At 42.5% G+C, this 25,633-nt stretch overlaps 2 protein-coding genes across 2 annotated transcripts; both read left to right on the forward strand.

Moving 5' to 3' along the window:
* Positions 1–5,107: 5,107 nt before the first annotated feature.
* kera (keratocan) lies at positions 5,108–6,270 on the forward strand. The gene is made up of 2 exons (XM_073481191.1): positions 5,108–5,969; positions 6,101–6,270. Exons 1-2 carry the CDS (start codon positions 5,108–5,110, stop codon positions 6,268–6,270), a joined length of 1,032 nt encoding a protein of 343 aa, XP_073337292.1.
* Positions 6,271–12,667: 6,397 nt separating this feature from the next.
* epyc (epiphycan) lies at positions 12,668–25,180 on the forward strand. Its single transcript, XM_073481002.1, has 9 exons — positions 12,668–12,853; positions 20,715–20,886; positions 21,228–21,659; positions 22,146–22,316; positions 23,274–23,405; positions 24,008–24,166; positions 24,258–24,460; positions 24,554–24,649; positions 25,010–25,180. The coding sequence occupies exons 1-9, from the start codon at positions 12,668–12,670 to the stop codon at positions 25,178–25,180; spliced, it is 1,722 nt and encodes a 573-aa protein (XP_073337103.1).
* The last annotated feature ends 453 nt before the right edge of the window (positions 25,181–25,633 follow it).

Genomic DNA, 25,633 nt, shown 5'->3' on the forward strand with positions numbered 1-25,633 from the left:
GCAATCCAGCCAATATTTGTTATGTCCGGACCATAGTGATGGCAAAACAGTCGCACTCTTGCAGATAACTTCCAAAGACAAAGAAAACCCATGAAACAACAGGACAGTAGGTAGGTGTGCTTAAAATAATAATGTACACACAGTTTGATTTAGATCTTTGTCTCTTTTGGGTTGATGTCTTTGAACAAATATTGGCAAACATCAAACTAGAAATGCACACAAAACTTGTACTAGTCTGATAAATGGTTGCCAGGTTTTCTGGCATTAAGAGTTTCCATGATATCTCACAGTTGAGTCACTATAAACATAGTTTAACTTTCACTTCTAAATAAGTGGTTAACTTTAATTGTGGTCTGGAGCTCCTGCATTACCACAGTAGACAGTGTCGTATTGTGAAGCTGCGTCTGGCAATGACCCCGTGTAAATTCACTACCATTACGTCAGTGGGTAATATATCAGTGATAGGCCTGATGGGGAAAAACTACAAACAGAAGACTCAGCTTGTAAAAGAAAGGGAGTTTTCCTGTAAAAAGTTGGGTGTGAATGTCTGCAAACCCCTCTAAGCTCCTCGTGAGCCTCACCTGACAGCTTAGTAAACACTCCCCAAGGCCTGTAAACTGGTCATGCACCCATCCCCCAGAGTAATGGGTGAGGAGCAGATCATCCACGGCAGACCAAATGGTTAATATGGGTGGAGTGACGGCAGTTTAACCCTCAACACTGATGACTTCAATCTCAACAAAAAAAGAGGAAAGAGGCGGTAAAAACTGCTGGGCTGGCAGAAAAGCAGGCACGACAAAACTCTGAAAGGACATCCCAACTCACACACAACCGTCCTCCCACCAACGACACATGCTCCATCCTCTCTGTTTAACTGGTACATGTCCAAGGTGCAGCCCTTGGGGAATCAAACCAACAACAATACGAGTCTAACTGGGCTGGTTTGCAGCACTGACCACATCAGAGCCGCTGACACTGCGGACAGTCGTCAGAGCTAATCAGTGGAGAAGCAGGGGAACCAAACCTCACCTGGCTGCATGCAGACCACTCACACCAGCTGGAGAAGCAGGTAAAGATGATTTGCTTTTATGTTATAAATCTGTTTGAGAGATGAGGAGTGGAAAGCTTTGACAAGGGACTCTGCAGTGTATTTTTCAGATGGTTTACATCTGATTGGAATTATCTTTACCTTTGATGTGGTGCACCTTGCTAGCATCTGTCTGAGAACTTGCAGGTGAAAGTGGTGAAGCAACCTCGAGGCTTTGAAAGTGTTTACATGCAGTTTTTGTCTGTTTCTTCCAGTCACAGTTCACTTAATGAATTAATGTCAAGAAAAAGATAAAGAGACTGATTTAATAGACACTTTTGGTATCAACAGTTTTACTCACACCTGGAAATGAATGAACAAAGAAAAACAACTGTGGTTATTTTCAAAGTTTGCAAATGACACACATGTTTGGAAAGTAACTGTTACTTCCAAACTTGTTTTTTCCACATAATAATTATCCATAAACACAGTCACTTTCTCAGCTCGGGATGCAGTAAGCCATGCAGACTCTTTCCAAATGATTCAAAGTCATGAAGTGGATTTCAGCAAAAGCCATCTGCTGGAACCGAGCCCACAAAACCGATGCAGTGCAAATACAACCCGTTGTGTAATTAACATAGCTGGCTCAGACACAAAGTCCCTGGCAGGAAATTAGCATTATCATATTCCTCTGCATGTGTTTCTCCTTAGTCTGTCAGGCGGATTTTGACAACATTTGTTTTCAGTCATATTTATTCCATCTTGCAGAGATCTGTAAAGCCCTGACTCACCTTTTTTCAACAGTTAGGTCATTCAAGTGTAAATCTTGACACTTTATAAATGCCTATTGTGTTGTAAAGTGAGTGGAAGGGTGTAATGTGTTTCCATCAAATCACAGTTTTACTTTAATTAACTGTAACCATGATTCAGTTCTTTACACATCATCAATTGCAGTTTTAAACTTTACTCACATGTCTGACACCTAGAATACTCGTCTTAATACTTGTAAAAAGACAGATGTGTCAGTGACAGATGGACAACTTGATTCTTGATTTTATCCCAAAACATTTTACAAGTCTGCTGGTTGGCAATAGTCTTAGAAAGGCTCAGTGGAAGCATATTCTTGGAAATTACAAGCTAGCTGTCCAGTTGCTTGACAAACTGAGCTGCATGCCAGTTGTAAGGTCAGCAGCCTCTGCAGTGTAACAGCATGCTCAGATACAGGACATTTGTCTTGAAGTTCATTATGGGTGTACTGGCATTAAAAGATAAAGGTAGGGAGAACAGTCAGCTATGCAAAGAAGAGAAGTCACTTAAGACTAACCTGCTAACAAGTCAAGCTTGTTAGGACGGTGCAGTGACTGATACAAACATCGCATGTCCATTCATCAAGTTAGTGATTTGTCCTTGACGCACAGTTCCTATAAATGTGCTCAGGACAATCTTGTGAATGTGTAACTGATCATACAAGATTACAAACATGTGTAAAGGAATGACCCCTGTTCACAAATTCAGCGTGGCAATCACAGGAGGAGCTCTAATGGGATTGCACGGCTGATCATGGATAAGTGTTGCCCCTATCCTCACACAACTCAGCTGGGATTATCCCGCTGCATTCAGTCCACTGCCGTCATCACTGGAAATTAGCGCAATCTCATGCAGGGCATGTTGAAAGGGCACCTGACCTAAGCGAGCTTCTACAAAAACAATTTGCCCGATCAGCTTGCAGTTAAATCCCCCCCAGATTAGGTCTGACCTCCCTCCCATAACACTATTACATCTGTCTGAAGAAAATGTTTTGTACTCACGGAGAGTGCGTCACCTTTGTGCCGGACAACCTTGAGAAAACGTTCCCTGCTCTTTGCTTCCTAGCATCTTGCAGTTCCCTCAGATTTTGATGTAGGTATTAGTGATGCTTCGCTTTATCCAAGAAGTGTTGTAGAGTATTTTGAAGCCGCTGAGTTCACAGATCTGCCTTCAATCTGGTTCAAGCAATAGCCTCTTGGTATAATTCAAAATAAATTAAACTAAAGCCATGACGAGACTCGCATAACAAGAAATTATTCTCGAATATGCTGTGGTATTCTAATCAAGACCAGTAATATTGGATCTAATGTGTGCAAAGAAAACACTCGCGACTAATTTCTTCCATCTCAACTGTTTCTCACAGGCCAGGAAGGTCCAGGTGTAAAACATTTAGACACATTTATTGTCAAATAGTCCAATTTTGGTGATCATGTCCTTACAATGTTAGTAGACAGGCTTGATGGCCTCTTGGATCCACGAAAAACACCAGTTAGGTGTCCTTAAAAAGTTAAGCTGTATTTGTGTACATTTTGTTGAGCTGTATTTTTGTACTTGTTGTTTATTCCACAGTCTCTGTTGACTCCAAATACTGCAAGACCTTATAATTCGCATAAAGCAGATTAATGAATGCTGATCACACCGTGGACGGCGGTAGCACAAAATTAGCGCAAAGGTCGGCAAAGGACTCTGAGGGATTTGTGAGTGGAGTTAAAAAGAGATCAAGCATGCCCGCCAAGGGAGGAAGGGTTGTCCATGTGGAAGTCAGCAAACAAAGAACAGGTAGGATTGCATTAGCCTGTAAGTGGGCCATGTCTCAAGTCTTGAAAAGGCTTAGCACACTATACACCACCTCCAGACCTTTGATCTTGGGAGAATCTAATTGGCCAAGAGAAGCTTTGGTGTCATTATGAGTGACAAGCTGGCACGCGTTGAATGAAACACCAGTGGTACAAATAGAGGGAAGTGCGAGGTACAGCCTCATCATTTGGGACTACGCTTGATAGCTTGCTGAGAAAGGACGTAGACAAGACAGAACCTACAGTTTCAGGTAAGCTGGGTTCTTTGAAGGCGATGACATTGACACGTGGGTGGTAGTTTGGTAGATGTTTGTTGTGCAGCTTTGGGTTTTATCTTTATGGAAGCATGGATCACGCTTTTATCATTTGCGCTAGGTCAAGAAGTTGTGACCCTTGTACAGTGAGAGAGCAGGGGCACGTCTCTTAAAACAGGTGTGCTGGCTTTGTCTTTGAAGTGAGGCCATCCATGGAAAAGCGTGGCCTACCCGAAATGAGTTCCAGACAAACGTGGAGTGCATCAAGAATTTAAACAAGCACCAGATGACAGCTGAGAGGAATCAAGTAGTGCCTCGAGAGATGGGTGGATGGAAGGTGGTAGAGCTGACTTCAGATTGTGTTTGATTAGATTCTCTTTTTTGCGCTGCCTTGTTACACAGCATATAATGTGTCCCATCTTTGGCATCTCACTTTTTCTCCTTTGCCCCTGTCAGTCGTTAGAACGAGGCCATCTGGCCATTCCTTGAATTGTTGTCTCTAAAAAGGGGAAGAATTCAGTTCTCCTCGAGGGAATCTGTGCATGCTTGCACATGTGTTTATTTGCATCAATCATTGTATCAGCTGTACAAACCAAAACAGATGGACTCAGAGATGTGCGGCAGGCGTAGCCATCCTCTACATGTTGCATCAATGCCTGATGAACAGTATGCATCTTACAACTGACATGCAAAGTCGTCATGTCTGAGCTTTCAGGTTATCCTAATGCTATTAAAGTTGACCTGGCTCTGCACCCTCTCTGTGGAGCTTTACCTGTCATTGGCAGGTAAAGGAGTGACCCGGAAAGAGCAGTTGACTTTGCTCTGTTGGCAGCTGGCATTGGAATTTAATGATAATGACATTAGTGGTAGAGTAGGCTGCGTACTCTGGTGGTGACTAATTAGGGCCAGAGTTTTTACGAGTTCATTCGTAAACACTTTGACATTTGGTGGATGTTAGCCGTTAGATCGGAAGTGACTGTTGTGTGGGAAAGGTCTTACCAAGACTGTTGTTGAGATATGAATCACGAAACAGACAGGGTCTTCAGCACAGTGTGCTCCTAATTCCTCAAAGTCCCCAATCCTTTGCATCTTATCTGATCCTCTTTACCATTGATGTCTAGAACTTCCAGATGTCTCTTTGCCCTATCCTGTCTTATGATCACATTACACAACTGTCTATAATGATATTTTGTCTTCCTTTCCATCATAGGTTGCACAGCGAAATGGCACTTCTCCTGAGTCTTCTCTGCATCTTGTGCCTGGTTGGGCCAGTTCTTGGCCAGGACATGCAATATGAGGAATTTATGGCCCAGATTCAAGCCTGTCCTAAAGAGTGTCGCTGCCCCGCTAACTTCCCTCGTGCTGTCTACTGTGACAATAAAGGCCTGAAGAGCATCCCCAACATCCCTCCATACACGTGGTACCTGTACCTGCAGAACAATCTAATTGAAGTGCTGTCAGCAGATGCCCTACGTAATGCCACATCGCTGCGCTGGTTGAACCTCAACCGCAACAAAATCACGAGTGAGGGAATGGAAGCAGGGATCCTTGATGCAATGCCTCAACTGGCACATCTCTACATGGATGACAACCTCTTGTCTTCTGTGCCATCTCCACTGCCAGCCACCCTGGAGCATCTAAGACTCTCTCGCAATCGCATTTCCAAGATCCCTGCTGGTGTCTTCGTTGGTCTGGATAAGCTAAACCTCTTGGACCTCCAGGGGAACAAGCTGATGGATGATGCGGTGACTGAGGTGAACCTGAAGGGTCTGAACAATCTGGTTCAGATCAATCTAGCCAAGAATCAGCTGAGCAGCATGCCCCTTGGCTTACCACCCACCACCACCCAGCTTTTCCTTGACGGCAACAACATTGAGAAGATCCCAGCTGGCTACTTCAAAGGTTTGCCAAAAGTGGCATTTCTGAGGCTCAACCACAACAAGCTTGCCAGCGGTGGAGTCCCCAAAAATGTGTTTAATGTCTCCAGCATTTTGGACTTGCAGCTATCCCACAACCAGCTGACTGAGGTTCCCCTCATTCCTTCAGGCCTTGAGCACCTTCACCTCGACCACAACAATATCAAAAGTAAGTCATGGACATTTTCCCAAAGCACATACTGCTTTTTTTCTGATTATACTGCTTAATTTGTTTATCAGAGAGGCAATCTGTAATGCTATTACAGTCTCATAATGTTACTTCCCTTTGTGTTTTTACAGGCGTGAGTGGCTCCAACATCTGTCCGGTAGCCGTCGAAACTGTGAACGAATCTGTCAACGATAGCGTTCCTCGTCTGCGCTACCTCAGACTGGACGGCAACGAGATCAAGCCACCAATTCCCAGCGACGTCATCCTGTGTTTCCGTCTCCTCAGGTCCATTGTCATCTAAGGAACAAACAAAACCAATCAGCGTGTTGTAAGCTAATTCCAATTTCGGACAACTGATGACTTCATATTGTGGACACTTCTCTGATAAATAAGATGTGTGAATCTATGCAATAGAAATGGTGACATGAGTATTATTTGCATGTTTGTGACGTTCAAATATCTGACGGTAGTTGGCACCAACTTGTTTTATTGCCACGACTTTGGAAAAAGTGCTTTCCAGTTCCAGAGAAAATAGAATTTTCAGTGGAGTTTTAATAAAATCTTAAAGACAGTACAAAATTGTCAAGAAAGTGGTGGGTTAGAGGCTTTATTGAGGCTGCAATCTGTTGCCCACTAGCTGTGCCTTACGTTGGTACATCTGCATGTACAGTTCAGAATAAAATATGAATATAGTTTAGCATGACAGTGATTTAGGACAATATGTATGAATGGCATTTGGAGCTCTTTCGGCACTCATGTCATTATGCTTCTTTGAGCAGGAGGCAGAGCTTATAATATCAATTGTATTTTTTTTATTGTTTCAGGAAAACCATTGCTTTATATTTGTAGACTTGAAACCAACTTCATGGTCTTGGGTTCTAGGTTTGTGGTCTTATTTACTTTTTTTTTTTTTATTAATTACTCTATTCTACAAATAGACATATTTACTGTAGGTAATTTATTTTTTATTTAATATTGGCGAAAAATGAGTAGAAACCTGACAGTCCTGTGAATATTCATGGCCAATATTCCTTACTGTTTTGTATGCAGAAATAATGTAAAAACAGTTTTTAAAAAAATGCCAACTCACTTTTTAATTCTGGTTATTATTTTTCTGAATAAACTGTGCAAGAGATTTCATTTGAATTGTCTTCAATTTGAATAAAACTTTTGAAAATGTGCCCTTGTGTATTTTTGTCATGTTTTAAATAACTCCAGCTGTTTACATGAATATAACTTAATTATAATTATTTGCCACATATAATAACGACAACATCTGTGCAAGTTTTTCAGGATGTCTTTAATAATTACTTTAGGGAACTAATGTCATTATAAAGTGAACACGACAAAATGATGCAAAGTGAAACAAAGTCATTCTGGTCTCATTCTGTAATAACATGAGGTTTACTCCTCTAAATGGCCTCTAACATTACACGTTAGCTAAGCCTAACACGTTAGCTTGCCAGATAGGAAGCATTGTGCTTACATTAGCTAACCTAAGACGTGACTATACAATGTGATGTGTCCACTACGATCATCACATCTATATAATGTGACTGTACATCGTAATTTTACCTTTGAACAAACATACAGTAGATGCCTTTGGTGATGGTGTTGATGTCCAGCTGATGTTGAGGTCTACCACACAGCCTAATCCAGTCTTTACATCGGACAAAATTTGTCTTTGGTTTTGGGGAAGGGGTAAACAAAACGTGTTCCACATGGTCAGGATTGAGTGACGCTTTTAGAGGTCCTTCAGCAACATCTTTGAACCATCTTCTTCAAACCTTGAACCTAGCATATAAGTTTAACAGTAGACAGGAAGTGTGGCTGAGGTTCGTCCAGGTACCAAGCTTGCTCAAGAGCACAGAGCGAAAATGGGCAGGACTCAGGAAGGGTCAATTACAGAAGTATAGTTCATGTTACTGAATCCATCTTGCACACAAGCACACGGAGAGAATGGAAAGCAAACCAGACCCCCCCAAAAAAGGGTTTTATTCTCATGCTCATACTCGTATACTCATACTCTCATAGCGAATTCATCATGTCACTGAAGTTACCGGTCTTGTGTTTGAACTAAAGACTGGAGAGATAAGTTTTTGACATTCTTACATGTCAGTCTATGTAAGATACAAAACAAGGTCATAAACTTAATTGTAGGTTCAAACGTGCCAGTGGTGTTGTGGCTGTATAAACATAGGGAATCAGACAAATTGAAAAGACAAATCCGGAGGGACATTGGCTCATTTCTCAGCATATTTGATGACCCATTAGCTTCTGTTAGACAACAGCTAACGTTGGCATTCAACCACTTCCTTACTGTTCGATGCTGTTACACGATACCACAAAAAAAGGCATAAATTGGCTCTAAAATATCAACCCATATCTTGGACACATCCAGCCGTGATGTTAGCCAGAAAGTGGTTGAATACTAACATTAGCAAAAGGGTTATCAAATATGTAGTTTTACTTCAACATATGGCCCAATTTCTCTCCAGATTTTCATTGTCCAATAACTTTTCAGTTGCTACTCAACCAGTAAGTGATGAAATGATGACCTGCAACACATTGACATTATCCCAGCATTCAAGCTTCCCACCTGGAGTGAGACGTCAGAGGAAAATGGCCGCCATGTGAATAGGGTCGATGGCTCAATTTACCCCTGGAAGTTTAATAGGCTACACAGGTACAGAGTAACCTGTGTATTTACTTGTAAGTATTATGTTCTGATACTCAACGGATAAGATCAAGATGGCAAGACAGTACAAAAGAAAGATAAATGGACGCTCAGCTTCAGTGGTAACGAACCACAAGTTGGACAGAAAGAAGAAGGAGTAAAGAGGAAGGAGTTTGAACTTGCCAGTCAGATCAAGAAACCTTTACCTCGAGAATTAACGATCAAGCATAATCAATGTCTCTGCTAGCATTACATTTCCATTTAACTGTCAATTATTACACCAAAGCTCCCACAGATTGGACCCAACTCCGCAGGGCCTCTCGGGCTCTTTACAATGCACTCGGTCATATACTGTGTGCATCAATCATTGTGTCAAGATAATGTTGGGATGAAATTTTATTCAGTTCTTTGCCTTTCCAGAATGCTTGGCAGAAGAAAGGCCCTGAATATAAATCCCAGCTTATATGGCAGGTGCAGAAGGATGTCTGGCACTCCCGCTACGTCCTTTTCCCCTCACTCATCAAAAGGTCTAGAGTTACCATGGGAGTGAGAGAGAGAGCGGTGGGCAGGTTGAGACAAAATCGGGGCCAAATAAAGCTGACAGGGTAACGCTAGCCAGTAGCTGTGTGTGTGTGTGTGTGTGTGTGTGTGTGTGTGTGTGTGTCCTATTTTTTGTTTGGACAATGGACACTGAAGGCGATCTACAAGTGCATGTAGCAAGGACCACTTTCCTTGCGTATCTTCATCCTTGACCTCCCCAGATCAGCTCATTCTCCGGACAATTATGGTCTCCAGTGACAGAACTCAGATCTGTAGGTTAGGCAGAGTGTTTAGCGAGCGACGGTGCAAAGAGAAAGCAGCTTCAACCAAAAGGGAGGGCAGAGGCCTTCTTCCAAGCGGGGACTTCCTCTCACCACCATGCTAACAGGGGCTCCTCACAGAGCTCCCATTGTGTACAAGGGCCCCGTAGATCCCCCCCATACATGAAAGCAACACATGCCAGAGTTTCACCTCAGGAAAAGGCGGACAAATATTTCAGTCTGATTGAGCCACACTCTTAGAAAAATAAAGGATACTCTTGTAAGGGATAAAAAAGGTATTTTGCCATTGGGGGGCCTTTGCTCTCTCTTTCTCTCTGTGTCTGATGTGTGTGTGTTAGTGTTTGACAGGGTCGTGCATGTGTGTGTGTACAGTGTGGGGTGGGTGCACTGCGAGTGACCAAAAGCAATCTGCTCTGGTCCAATCAGTCTCAGTGCCTACCTTCACACATAAGCGGCAGGGCACTCAGGTCTGCCACAGCGCACAGACCTACACATACACACACACACACACATATACACACCTTTCACACACTAAACACACCAACCCTCCCTCTTCAAGGCACCCTGCGCGACCTCTCACCATTGGCCAAGTCCCGGAGCCCTCAGCATCTCCATCACGGCTGAAGGGACCATTCGGGAAAGCAGGAGACAGAGGTAAGCGTTCTTGGTGCTATCTATCATGCTGGCTCAGTGGCTCTCTGGTGCAGGGAGAGTGGCTCGACTTGCCCCTCCAAACACACTGCAATTCAGGGTTTGCATAGAGGCCACTTGGCTAATTGGTTGTTGGTGCAGCTGCTTTATTTTCACTCAGGGATTTGCTTTGGGAGCTTCGGAAGGGGACTGAAATGCGGATGTCTTTGTGCTCCTTTGGCGTTCTTGTTGGCTGGTAGTTTTTGAAGCTTTTGTAGGTGTGATTCAGGTGTGAGTGTTGGACAGGTGTTTTTTGGATTAGTGACAGCCTTGGTGACTCATTTTGCAGTTTTGACAGCGTTGTTTTCTGATCAAGAAAGATTAATTTTTGCCTCTAGAGATTTTGAAGTATTTTTGTCCATTTTTGTGAAAAGAAAAAAAAAAGAAACTCCCGCAAAATTCAGAATCTGTGATAAGAAGATATTTTTGTTAGGGTTAGGGTTACATTTTCTCTCAGAACAGAATAACGTGTATATTTGTTTAAACTTTTTTTTCGTGATACACACACGTCAGCTACCAGTTCACCCGTAGCAAAGGGACGTCTGTCGAGTTTGTTTATGGCTTTTGCGGAAACAAGGTAGAATCACTGGATATCAGGAATGCCCAACGCGGAGCCAAGCATAACACGGAGGTAGTCTAGAGGCTACACACTCATACACAGTTTCAACACACTGTACACTGTGATGGCCTGTATAAAAGCACACCTCTGTCTTTAGCATAGTCCCTCTTTCAGTGTGACCATGCTGGATTTCGTACCCTCATGACAGAAAAGCCTATTTCAGCGAGGATGCTAACCAAGCATTTCTCAACAGGGTGCACTCAGTTCATGTTGGACACTTCCAAGACACAATGGCAGGATTGATTTGCATAATTTGCATAAGACAAAGATTAGATTCATGACTTAAATAGCCCTTGAACATGTGCTTCTTTTTTTGTTTTATATCTGTCCTCATCCCCCCAAAAATAGCTGCAGAGGTCTCTCAGTTTTCTCCCTCTGAAAGATAGGTGTGTTAAGACAGAGTGTGCATCTGTGCGAGGATGTGTCCTTCCAAGTGTGTGCGCGAATGTGTGTGAATGTGTGCGTTTGTGTGTGTGCGTGTGCGTGTGTGTTTGAGCACGCTCGCTGCTGAATGAAGCTTTTCCTTGCAGCCGTAACTCACTGCCATCCTGTCCACAAACCTCGGAGGAATTTGGAGTTTGAGTGCTGAGACAGGCAGCGACCGGGCCTCATAAAGGCCCTCTGTAAAGGGCGAGGGGTCGAGTAAGTGAGTCAAAAACCTGTCTCTCTCTTTCTCTCTCTCTCTCTCTCGCCCAGTCTTTTCCTCACTCTCTCCATCTAACCCTGAGGGCCAACATCTTGTCCACGTCTCTGCATCTTTTCTTCCCTTCCTCCCTCCCCCCTTGCTCTCCGTTTCTCTGCCCCGGCCTGGAGGACTCTCTTTCAACTCTTCTGCCTCTTCTTGGACTTGACACCTTCTATCTCACACCGGCTCAGATGTGGCTACACCTGCCATCGGTGTGCTATGAAAAATTCCCGACTGACACGTTGATTGATTCCTAAGGCTAAAGTCAGCTGTGCCGGCTAATTAAGCGGTAATTAACATATGCTAATCAGATTAGCACTTCCCATAAGGGATTCTCACTTTTGAACTAAATCACTCTCGTTAAGCTCGGCAGATCTGTGCTACTAAGGAAATGAACAAGATTATGAACAGGAGCTATCTGGGTCAGGGCAGTGCATAAAAGATCTGCGCTCAGTGAAAATCATACATGCTAATTTTAGATTCAAGCACAGAAAGACCCCTCTTGTCTGCGCCCTCATTTCAAGTTTCTTGCCAAGAATTTTCTTGCCAAAGCCTTTTTGGTGTGATTGGGAAAAATAATTAAAGCACCGGCCAAAAACACAGGAATTTAAAGCAGCTTTAACGGTGTGTTATTGGAGAAGAAGCAAAACCCAAAAACCTACAGGCTGAAAGCAGATTTGTGTTTAATCCTGCAGACTGAAGAAAACGTTCCCATGGTTCCTTATCAGATCAACTCTGACTTCTGACCTTTGACACACCACAGGTGAGCTTTGATTTGAGCCAAGATGGCTGCTCCCCGGAACAGTACGCCTCGAGCTACAACGAGGCAAGAGGCCCTCATATTTCGATCTGTCGAGCTGTCTGCACCTCAGTAATGAATTCACTGACCTTAGTGGTGTGACCCAATGTCAGGCCCTGGTCTAAGTACAGTAGACTGCTTATACAGCCCATATTTCATGAAGACAAGCCTTGTTGAAGTGCACCTATGGAGCTATATTTGAATACATAGCTGAATACATTTTTGTTCCTTTTTCAACTTAGCAACTTGTTAGCTACACGAGGCAAACGAGAACAAAAAACAAAGTGCAAACTCAACTTGTGACACCATGCAATATCCTGTGCTGCATCTACAACTGTAAATCTTTCAATGGACGTCCACCCTCTGACTTCCCCTCTCTCTGTCCCGTGTCAAGGTGGACTATGAGGATGCTCGTGCGGCTCGTGTTGGGACTCTTCGTCCTCAAAGCGGTGGTGGCCGGCCCCAGATTTTCCCGACAAGTGGACTTGGACTCGTACGACAGCGCCAACTACGATGCGGATCTAGACAATTTAAATTCGGAGAACCAGGATATCTATGACTACGACGATGGGCTGACGATTGATGATCCTCAGGTAAGAAACCGAATCGGTCAATCAGTAAGCACAAGAGAAGATGCTCTAAATGCTCTGGCCTTTGATTACTGCATTACTGAGGCAACCCTTTTCTTTGTCAGTAAGACACATTCACTGCAATCAAAGAGATTCATAGTTTGTATTGGCAGTTCAAGTAAATGAATGTTGCTGTTGGTGCTTCTTACTACAAAATCAACGACTCCCTTGATGAGATATATCAAATTTACTCTTGATGGTTACCAGTGCTCACTTTTTGGCTGAAGGACTATTCAAACAAACAATTCATTGTAATGTTCACAGGGTTCTCGCACCTTCTTAAAAATCAAATTCATAAATTTCCAGGCCAAAATCCCTCCAATTCATTACCCAGCATGACATAGTTTGAGGTACGGATCAAGGTTAATTACAGAATTTTCATAAGAACTGGCAGGCTTTACAGAAGCTAATCGACTTGTGCTGTGTTTCAGTGATGCCAAAAAAAACTGCAGGAAACACTTCAGACGGCAGAATCGGCCTATTTACAACGAATCCTCATACCTAAACCACTGAATAGGTCAATTGCCAAAACTACTGTATCACCGTTCCCAAAACCAACATCACGCCTGCAGCCTACCAGCGTCAGGCGCACCCAACCTTTGTCTCGCACTTTGGTTAGGTTTAGGCAACAACACTAATTGGTAAGGTTTAGGAAAACATTGTGATACCTTCATTACATACGTAACATCAGTTAAGAAATGTAATTAAATGGAACTTAAAGCTGCTATTTGTAAGAGAGTTGATTCCAAATACTGATGCTTTCAGATGGCTGGTGATCCAACCTACAATCCCAAAGCGTCAGTCTTTGACGAGTTGGGAATGAGACTCAAAATCAACAGGAGCTTTAATGTACGAATATTCTGATATTCATAAGCATGTCCATTAGGGTGAAAGACACTGATCTGCTGTAAAAGTACAACAGTGCAAAGCAGACTAGCCTCCTTACGTGAGTTATGATGCTGCGAAGAAGAAGTTGGGCCAGGTTGTAATATAAATCACCATTGACTTTCGTAAATGGATTTGTAGCTCTTGATGCTACTTTACCTGACTTCCTCCTTTGCTGCTGCAATAATTACTATGCCCACTGGAGGTCACCGCCTAACAAGAAATGTAACTATGGGTTGTAATAAGCTGCTTTCACAGTTGATCAACTGTAAATGTGTAATTGGTGTATATGTATAATTTCAAGCACTTTTTCAAATACTATAAAGGCCTTTATTTTTTCCCTTGAATTCACAAACTTTTAAGGAACTCTGTCGTCACCGTAAATGTGTAAATGTAAATGATGTCACATCAACATGATCTACAACTCACACTTTAAATCATGGAGGTTGATATTATCCCCAGACGTCTTGATTTCCATCAGAATACACAAATCACAGCGTTGATGGCAAAATACTGGTTAACTGGCTGGTTTTGAACCGAGGTCACAAGGTTCATGGAGCAGACAGACATCCCGCTGATACTCAAAGCGGCCATTTGGAAAATGGCAAGCTGCTTTCCAATTTTATGCGTGATCGTAGCCAAAGTATTCCACTTTTATTCCTCGGCCAGTGTCCATTTAGGTTACATGCCCTAGAATCTCCACAGGCTGAATTCTTCTGCCTCTGGAGTAGTTTTCATAGAGTCAAGCGGTATGAATGCCCCGGTGATGGAAATGTTTTTTATTTGCCTGCAGCAATTGAGGAAGGAACAACTTTTAACCAAACATGTTGGTGTTTAGTGAGTGCAGATTGCAGAATTTGGAGCAGTAGCAGGTGTATAGAAGAAAATAGAGAGTATGGGATCATTTTGTTGTAAATGTAGCATGCCTTTACCGGTTCCTCAAATTATGTTGAACATAGTGCTGCAAAATGAGCAAAACTCAAGAATTGCTGCACCTTCTGGGACTTCTTTTCTTTCCTACCACGGCTTTTAAAAGATGAGCGGAGAACAAAGTCGGCAGAAAGTCTGGATGATGGATTCCAGAAGAACCTTTAAATCAGCTCAAGTTGACTGTGATGTGGCAATCCTGCAGGGCACGCTGGCATGGCACGCTTGAGCAAGGCTTCATGTTCCCATTTATACCTCTTTGTAACAAGGAAATTAAGCCAAGGCGGTGTCAAGACGGCACGAGGCAAACAGTCCACATCGGATTTTCAGCAGGCTTCCAGCGATTTAAGTTAAACCTGATGTGGATTGAACTCGCACCACTGCTGTTATCTAAACCCAAACCCACAATCAAACGCAGACTTAGCAGATTGGACGAGATCTCGTAGCTAGAAACGACATACAGCGGTGAATTATTTTGTCATGCACCGTGGCAAAAAGGTACAACCGCAGCCTGAATTTGAGTTTTAAAATGAGCCGTGGTGCGCGAAGATTTACAGCCGAGTGTTACACATGACAGTGCTCAGTGTGGGAAAGTTGTAATGCGTTGCAGGCGAATGGCTTTGATAAAGTCTCTGTGTTTAACAAGCCTGGATGTGACACAGCACATTGCATAAGATTTTGTGGGAGTCTGTGGGAGCAGGAAGTGGAGAAACCGAACAATTAGAGTTACTGGAACCTTTCTCGTCCTGAACAAACAACAGCATATTGCACAGATCTGTCACTTTGTGTCTTTGACAGCACAGTCAGAGGTGAGAGGGCAGATCCTCAGATAGACTTGTTGCTTAATAAGAGAGAGGATTAAATGGATTTTATTCACACACACACATCAGATGTCAGGGGAGAAATGAAGCGATGATGAGCTCCATGCCTCTGGAATGCTGACTCTTTACTTTCCACATCCATCTGTTGGTATTTCTGCTCTTTCTCCTCGGGGCTTGTCTCTTTTCAGAGAAGTTAAGGCTCATCTTCAGTGTTATCCAAGCAGTCCGCTGCACTCAAAAAACTTTAGACTAAGTTAGGCATCTTCTGATCTTTCATCGTTTTGTCTTGATTTGAATTTCAGGAATGAGTTGGTTAATTAATTGCAGCTGGTAATTTGAATGTTTAACTTTATTTGTACAAGTACTGGGCGAGATAACATTTAGACCTCTACAATATATATTGAAATCCAGATGTTCAGACTGCGTCAAAGCAGTTTCTCAGGAATGTCTGAAGCTGTTTTTTTTGTGCTGCAGTATCATAGTCATGTCTGATCATATTAAATAATCTGACTTGAAAATACAGTGATTTCTGAGACGATGGATACCACTCTCAAGTCTGTGCATTAGAAATGAAGCTACAGTCATCAGCCAGTTAGCTTAGCTTAGCTTAGCTTAGCTTAGCGTAAAGACCGGAAACGGAGCAATGTTCTGTCCCAGTAGTACTTCTGAAGATTACTAATTACATTTATTAAAAAGTCGAAAAGCGACAGGTTGTCATTTAACCGCATAGTATTTAGTAATTTAGTAATTTCTGCTGCTAGGGATCCCTTAATCAAAACAAAACAAAAGACTTAAGTAGCGTGGGATCATGGGAGTTGTTGTCCTCACTGTTAAGCCACCACCACTGACCATATTCACACAGCGGCCATTTTCCTCTGGGTGGGAAGCTCATCCGTCCTACTGCTAAGTTCCAGTTTGCAAGTCCCAAAAATAGATAGTAGAAAGTGAAAATTTGGAGGGACATCGGCCATATTTCAAGGTAAAACAACATATTTGATAACCTATAGCATTCAACAACAGACATCTTGGACACATTTATTTAAGCCAGGAAGTGAAACACACAGGATGTATTCAAACAGGAATGTTAGCGCGAAAGTGGCCGAACGCTAACGTTAGCTAACAGGTTATCAGATATGTTGTTTTACCTTGAAATGTGGCCCGAGGTCCCTCCAGACTTTCACTATCTGTCATCTTTTCAGTTGCTGATCAATCAGGATCTGGTGAAATTATAACGCTTTGTCCGATTCCTTACGTGTATACAACTTGCGACCTGGAATACAGCAGTACGATATTTGAGCTTCTCACCCCGAGGAAGAGGTAAATGGCCGCCACGTAAATATGATCTATTGCCAATGAAAATTGATTTACTCAGACAAAAATGTTCGTAGATTAGGTTTATTTGCGTTACACTTACTTTCATTCACTGGCTTCCTCCCTCAGTCTCTCACTCTTGACCAAAAGCGACAGACGACCAACTGAAACACACCGTCACCTTGTAACCCTAAAACAAAATATTGAAGAAAGGTGTCGTCCTTTTTTAGACATTTTAATGAAGAAATGTTACATATTATATCTTTAACAGGTTATGCGTCACTATTTCTTGATCGCAGTAACTTCCTGAAGATTATCTGTCATCGTTTATTTGTAGAGACGGACTGTTGTCAAAGTTTTCATCAAACTCTCACTAAGAAGGTGATTAAATGTATCGCCCGAAATGTTGAACTTTTCCTTTAATCTGCAAAGCACAGAGATTCTGTTGCCGTTTGCTTTCACAGTGACGCATAAATGTGACTCAAATTTTGCCGCATGCCGTTTAATTAGACTGAAGACTTTTTCCTTTGTGGTCAACGGTACTTCAGCAAATCATTTTGTTTGCTGTTAGGGAAGCAGCTGCTGAACCAGTGTGAGATTGTTTTGGAAAGATCGAGTTGCTAAAACTTTACATACCTGGCTGAATGCATCTACTGACTGATAAACTTTAACCTACAGCAGCAACATAACATTTGGCGTCAGCCTGATGCTGACATTCACCGTCTCTCCCTGTTCATTCTGTATTCCCATGCTGCTTCCAGAGCTCTTTTTATTTTTTTTGAGGATTTTTGGTTGCCAGCCTTTCGCCTCTTCTTTCCCCTCGGGTGTATATGTTTGCTTTGGGGAAAGGGGGAAATGAAGGGGAGAGCTGCAGCGAGCTAACTCTGTGCAGGACTGTTCAATGGCCTACCTTGTTGTATCTCAAACTGTCTCCCTGCCAAGCTTTAAAATGTGACTTTCAGTGCTGGGCATCTTTTCATTGCTGCATTTAAAATCTCTGCGTGACTTTTAGTCAGTTATACTTCTTGTAACCCATCTTTTAAAGGCTGTTCTTATTTGACTTGCATGATTGTACTGATATGCATTTGTATATTTGGCCTGCTGACATCTGATTTCTGTGGTCGAAAGGGGCTGAAAAGACTAAAATATGGATTCTTGCAGCTACCATGTGAGTCTTGGTTCCACAAGGACCATTCCCTCTTTCGGAGGGTTGAGTCCGCCTCGTTGGCCGTGAGAGAGTGTCAGGTGTTACCTGTGGCGGTGTGTGGGGGTTCGTTGCCCTCGTCTGGAGGATGATGGAACTGCAGGCTGATCACACACCAAAACATGAAAGAGTTATTGCAGTGACTGCAAATGCAATTGTAAGACCAGATGGATATACCTGAAGCTTTTAATGAGGGAAACAAAGAGCACTGTAATTCATAAAGCTCGGTTGGTTTGGCAGGGTTGTCTTTTAATTTATTTCAAAACATAAATTCTGGTCTGCTTGATAAACAAAGGTGCTAAGCTGTAGTTTATCAAGTAATTTGATATTTTCAAATGAGGTAGAGGAGACGTAAACATGGTAGTGCACTTAATTCCTCAGATTTACCTTCTGCAGTTTGTCTAGTCCTTAAATTTTTATCAAAGCGCTCCTTAAACCTGAGCTGGAATGTAAATATATACATTGACTTTAGTACAGTTTTGAGGTGTCTGTACTTTATTGGAGTATTTCCATTCCCAGTGATAGAATGTAACAAAGTACATTTACTCAACTTGTACTTTATACTTGCACTCCACTTAATTTAGAAGGCAGATGTTGTACTTTATTACTACATTTATTTGTCTAACTTTAGATACTAGTTACTTTGCAGACTACAGCATCACAGCCAAAGTAGCACCGAAAGATTCACTGATTCAGATAACCGGAAAATATCGGATCTGGTAATCGGACAGGCTGATTGTTGGCAGGCTTGAGGAGTAACAGAGTACATGTAACTGGAAAGTTGTAATTACATTACAGTTGCATTCAGGAAGAAAAGACACGCTCGTTATTAAGATTAGATAAAAGCCATCCCATTGATATTTCTGTTTGATATTGTGGTAATCCAGAAGTAACAGAAAGTAATCAAGTATCGTATCCATGTATGACTTTAATGTGGTAATACATGGATTACGATACTGATGACATTTTTTAAAAGGTAATTAGTAACTGTATCAGGATACATTTTTAAGGTAACCATCCAAACCCTGATCACTGGTCAACCTGAGTATAAAGTACATACATACAGTTAAATATATGTATAATTTACTTTTAGTTGTACTTTTAATAGTAAAGCACACTCAATATCAAATATTTTGTCTTTTACCAAAGTAATATTCTTGCACAATATCTATACTTTTACTCAAGTATCACTTCTACATCCAGGTTGAGCATATACTGTAGCACGGTGCCTCATATATTGAAATAAATATGTAAAATGTATGCTGCTTCTCCACACAGGAATGAATTCAATACCTTTAAAAAGAGACAACATAATAAAATAATGTCCTGTCCTCACATCAAAGTAATTCGTAAGCATCCCTCCATTACTAATGAGTTCACGATGAAGGAGATAACTGAATGCATATAGAGTCTAAAAATAAAGATGTTTTTCCCTGTGGCACATCAGATGGCAAGATATCTGTCACTGTTGTTATGGAAAAAACACATTGCATAAATAAATGCACATTCAGAAAGTTCTAATGTTTGGTGCCAAGTGTGGTCACCAGCTGTTTCTGCCATGAAAATGTCCTCTGTGGCCTTTCATAGAGAGCGGTCAATGCTGTCTCTATGCTTGATACTTAAATGCGGTCACTTTGCTGCCATCTAGTGGTGCAAATAGTGGAGACGCTGATCTTTGTTCTGGATCAAGTTGAACTGTTGTCACGTCAGATCATAGAGTTCATTCTCCTGTTGTTTGATTTCCTTTTTTGTGTGTTTTGACTGTTTTGAATCAAAGATAGCAGAGAAAGAGAGAGAAAGGGAGAACTGAGAGGTGATGCGATGAAGTAAAGGGGTCCCAGAACCACTTCATCTCACATGCGGACATTAATAAGTGAAGGAAAATTAATGAAAAACCATCTGTGATGAATGCTTAACTTCTCTCCTGCCTTGTATCCATCAATCCATCCTCCATTTTCTGTACTCTGCCTTTCCCAGCAACCTTTTATTTGTGCTCTAGAGCTTATCAACTGTTCTAGAAATTACATGGTAACAATGTTTTATAATAGACAAGATCAATCCTTTTGCAGAGGACAAAAGTTGGTTTTTTTTTTTCAAAATAAGGTCCCATGAGGCAAACCGGAAGGGTCGTGACTTCGGCTCTCTGTAGGGAAGAACCAATTTTCTGATTGATCTCTTGAAATCAGCGCTAGACATTTCAATAACCAAGGCTCGTATTTATGTTTCATTACAGAGAAGATGGTAAATGGACTCCATTTTTATTCCTACTCAAAGCGTTTTTAACACACCCATGTATTGAATTCGTATACGGAGCAATTTGGGGTTCATTGTCTTGCCAAGGGACAGTTTGACAAGCAGCTGGAGCCGGAGATTGAACCGCTGACCTTTCATCTGATGGATAAGACACTCTACCTCCTGAGCCACAGCTGCTGCCATTACATAGGCTAGAGTTTCACATATATTGATATGTGTAGGTTAATTATTTCATTTTACAACAGAGCAAAAGGTGATGAGAATGAGCAAAAATGGAACCAACACAAAGCCAAGTGATTACTTTGACCAGCTTTTATAGTTTTATTTCACGTACAGACGACCTCTATCAGACCAAATATGACTTTTGTGATGCTCAGTCAAATTCTCCTACATTTTTGACTCACTGCTGCTGTCTTTCCCTCAGATAGAGATTGGAACACTGGCCCCACCCGACTATAACTACCCTGTACCCGAAGCCTCGTTGGAAGAACAAGAACAGGAAGAGGAGGAGGAGGAAGAGATGCCCCTGAAACCCCAACTCATCCCTCAGGGTTCAGGGGGCTCTGGGGTTCTCATGGGCCCAGACACACAGAAAGGTCTGAAAAAGCACACACCTTTAGGTCTGCACGACCATGAATAGTGTCACTCGATATCCAAAGTTCTCTCGGTTTAAGACGGGCCATTGCTCTTTCTTGGGCCTGTGGAGTTGTAAAGGGAGCACCACCCACAAAAAAAACACTAATCTGTTCTCTAAAATCATCGTCAACAATCATCTTTTCCATGTGCATGTCTTCCATTTAACTAGCTGTTCATGGTTAAATGTGTCTTTTTCAATCACAGTGTCCATGTGTCTCTGATCATTAACCTAATCATCATCGTGTGGTCCATTTCAGTGTCCTCTGTCTGTTTATTAATCCCTAATCTTGTCTCTAACAAGAGGTGGAGCTGCGTCTGACGCCCATTGACATCCTTCATGTCTCCGGGGATTTTGGGGGCTCCGTAGGATCTGGGGCCTCGGGAGCTTCTGGGGTTTCTGGGTCTGGAGGCTCTGGAGACCTGCTGGTCTCTGGCGCCTCTGGGGGTTCTGGTGACATTGTCCTGATCTCCGGAGATTCTGTGGAGCTCCTCAGCTCTGGGGGATCTGGGGAGTTCTTGCTATCTGGGGATCTATTGATATCTGGGGATATGTCAGGATCTGCCTCTGGAGATCTTGGCTCTGGAGGGATTTCCATTGATCTGGGCTCTGGAGGGTCTGGGGACCAGTCTGGTTCTGGGTTCTCTGGAGATCTCTTGATCTCAGGAGCCTCTGGAAGCTCTGGGGTTTCTGGGGATGAGTCCGGTGACTCAGGGATAACATTGATATCCGGAGGTTAGTTCTTTCACGAAGCAGATATCTTGATCTGTGTAGCAATAACCTGTCTTGAAGGTAGGGAAGGCGATTCTGGAGGAAGATTTTGAGTTGATTGTTGAGTCTCATTCACAGGTCGTCAAATACCGATGCTTTGGGCTGAAATTCGGGTCGAATACCAAACCAAAGTGTCGGTATTTGACAACCTGGCATCGAGACTCGAGACAGAATCGCTTTCCCTAACTTTAATCTATGTGATTTATGTTGATTTAATGTCTTAAATTCCATTTAACTGTGTTAAATGTTGATTGTTTCACTTAAAATCTTACGTATTTGTTTCACTGTGTGTCACTGAATTTGTGCTTCTCATAATCATGCTTCTTCCAAACTTCTGTCTTATCTGAAATGTGTGTGAGATTGATTGATTAACTGGTTGATTGATGGTCCATCTCACCTCTTGCCCTCCTAATCTCATGTCTCCTAACCCCAACCCTTGGCTCTAACAAGAGGAGGAGCTCATTCCCGAGACTATCCCCAGCGAGGCATCAGGTGCTTCTGGGGAGTTTTCAGGAGCTTCAGGAACCTCAGGGTTCTCTGGAGCTTCTGGGGCTTCTGGTGTCTCTGGCTCTGGAGACACAGAGGTCCCTACGGTAACTCTGGTCCCTGACATTGATAAAGGTCAGTATCTAATCTAGTCTTGTGTGAGATATGTTAAAGGCAGGGTAAAAACTAAAGACTGTACCTCACACGCAAGGAAGTATATCAAAGAGGGAAATATTTGAACAAGGTGCCAGTGCCAAAGCTGGGCCAGGGAGCCAATCAGTCTTTTGACGAACCAGTGTTTGTTTGTCAGTTTTGTAAATATCTTCTTGTGAATCAGCTTTGAAAGCTTTAGTATTCTCTTCCCCGGCTTCGACATGACTGCATACTTGGTGGCATACTTACGCGTTGATTCCCGTTTCTTTGTTCCGTGCACAAGGACACACAAAAGCAATCAGGGAAGAAGACTGCTAGCTAGTTATTATGGATGCCAATTGATGCAAGAGATCCCAGAGACTTTTGCAAAGCTTTTGACAGGACACTTCCAACTGCAAACTATATCAATCATTACTCTTTGTTTTATGAATTTTTAGCCGATGTTGCATGTCAAGAACTTTTTTCAGGAAACGGAAATGCTCAAGAACTGGCTCCAGCATTGGCACCTTGTTTGTGGAAAAGGGGTAGTAACATTACTTGAGCAATGATTTGAGTTATAACTGCAGGACCCAAACTCATATATTTTTTTCCACATCCACTGTTGTAATCTACCCTGGTCGACCACCACGAAGGCAACTGAAACTCTAACTACCAACCATTTCAGCTGGCTTACCCAAAAAATGTTTTTTGTTCTTTGCTAACAAGCATTTTGTCTGTAACCACTCAGCAGATCACATTTCATGTTATTAACACATTTTCATTTAACTTCAATTCATCAGTTAAATCCCACAAACAATTGGTTAACACTGCTAATAAGCTAATATACTGTATGTAACTTATCACTGCGGCAAACAGTGGGCTACTGATTGCCAGACGTCCTGTTCCATGTACATGCTGATCTAACCTGTTTCTTTAACACCTAATCTTGTCTCTAACAAGAGGAGGGGCTGCTTCCGACTACACCAGAAACCCCTCAGGAGGGTGCTGGCACTGTAGAAGGGTCAGTGGGCTCTGGATTGCCAGACACTAGTGAACCTGATGAGCCCGATGAGCCTGTGATTGACAGGACAGGTCAGTATTGAACAACACAGGCATTGAATTCAGAGGACCATGTTAGAAACCTCAGGTCTTTTTGGAACTTCATATCCTGACACCATTTGATTGACTTTGGCCTGGATTAGGACCTGTTGTTTGTTTTGTCTTTTTGAGTGTTACGCTGACGATATCACGATATTCACTGCATGTTTATCGTGGCCAAAAGAATTCACGGTAACAACATTTTTGCGATATCTATAGACTAACGCTATGCTAGAGCTAGCTTTGTCGGTGTCCCTACCCTCGTTTGTTTGTCATCTTCTCTGGCAGTAGCCACACACTGTGATAGTAGCTAGCTAGTTAGCTGCTTCTTTTTTGTTGCTGTATTATGGCGGTTGGCAACCAGCGTTAGGGTCCATTCCTGCCAACAACTATGACAAATCAAAAATGGAAAGAAACAGAAGTGATTTAAGAGGTGTTGGATTATTATGTGATCAAATCAAATGTATTTTTAAAGGGGCACTATTTAGTTTTGGGGAAGAAATTTTAATCAGACGAGAAAGATCTTCATTGACTTCCTCTTACTTTTACTTATCCTCCCTCCCTCCCTTCGTCTCCTTCTTATCCATGTGCTCCAGGTATGCCCACTTGCTTGCTGTGCACGTGCCTTGGTGGTTCGGTCTACTGTGATGACTTGAGGCTGGATAGTGTGCCACCTCTTCCCAAAGACACCACTCACTTCTACGCCCGCTACAACAGAATCACCAAGATCAACAAGTCCGACTTCGCCTTCATGAGTATGTTTTCAATGAAAATTAGAGCAGGGAACCAAATATAAAGGTGAATTTTAGGCATTTCATTGTTGTACCTTTATCTTTCTCCTTCCAGACAAGCTGAAGAGGATCGACTTAACCGCCAACGAGATAACGTCCGTCGACGACAGAGCGTTTATGGGTCTGCCCGAGCTGGAGGAGCTGGTGATTCGAGAAAATCACATCGCACAGCTGCCTTCTCTCCCAGAGACCATGACCCTGATCGATGCCAGCCATAACAACATCGGCACCAAGGGCATTCACAGCGAGGCGTTCAAGGTATGTACAGCTGCTATCGCAAGTTTCTTTAACAATACTGGCACCTACAGGCCCAAGCCAATAATGATTTAAATGTTTTCTCTTTGTCTCCAGGATATGACGAGCCTGCTGTACCTGTACCTAACAGACAACCACGTTGATTACATCCCTGTGCCTCTACCAGACAGCCTGCGATCTCTACACCTACAGGTACATCTGCTCAGACCTCATGTCTCATCAACCACTGGTGAACATTGAAAGTAAAATGTTGAAAGGATAATGCAGGTTCTTTGAATTCCCGGGGTTTAAAACACTTCATAGTTCAGATTTGATATGAAAATATTCAACTGAAAAGGTAATCTGGAATAATTCATCTAATTAGACCTCTGCTCATGTTGAGGTGGTTGAAGTTATGCTGAAATTACATGATGGCACAAAACTTCACAAATTATTCTCGTTATTCTAATCTATAACGACCTAATTTCTCCATCGTGACAATACTTTTAATCAAAGTCTAATATGCTTGATGGTGTTATCTCACCGTCTGTCTTCCTCTGTGTCTGATTGCAGCGTAACAATATTCAAATGATGCACGAGGACACGTTCTGCAACCTGAAAGATTTCAACTACATCAGGAACGCACTGGAGGACATCCGTCTGGACGGCAACCCCATCAACCTCAGCAGGACCCCGCAGGCTTACGTCTGCCTGCCCCGTATACCCATCGGGGATCTCATCTAACCACACAGACACATATTACCTACACTCTTGCACACTGACTCACAACCACATGCACACATCTTTTGTACATATTGACACACACGGCCACACACGCAGACATGCATACCCATTTTTTCACCTGCTCTTTATTACAGTAACGTATTTCAAAATGCTGCTGATGAATACTACGGATCAGTAAAACTCTGTGTGGAAATTTATGTTACATAAACATCCGCAAACACAAATTACGAGTCAGATTCTGGTGATAAAGCACATATAAACTGCTCTTCTGCAACTCCTTCCTGTTTTTCAGATATTAATGCCAGGTGCAACACAGCGACACACGCATACACACTGAAACAGTCATTCTCTCGTTCCCTCACTCGCCAAAATGCATGTACACACACATACAAACACACACACACACACACACACACACACACACACACACACACACACACACACACGAACTTT

This window comes from Pagrus major, chromosome 14 (genome assembly GCF_040436345.1).
Source record: "Pagrus major chromosome 14, Pma_NU_1.0".
Taxonomy (NCBI): Eukaryota; Metazoa; Chordata; class Actinopteri; order Spariformes; family Sparidae; genus Pagrus; species Pagrus major.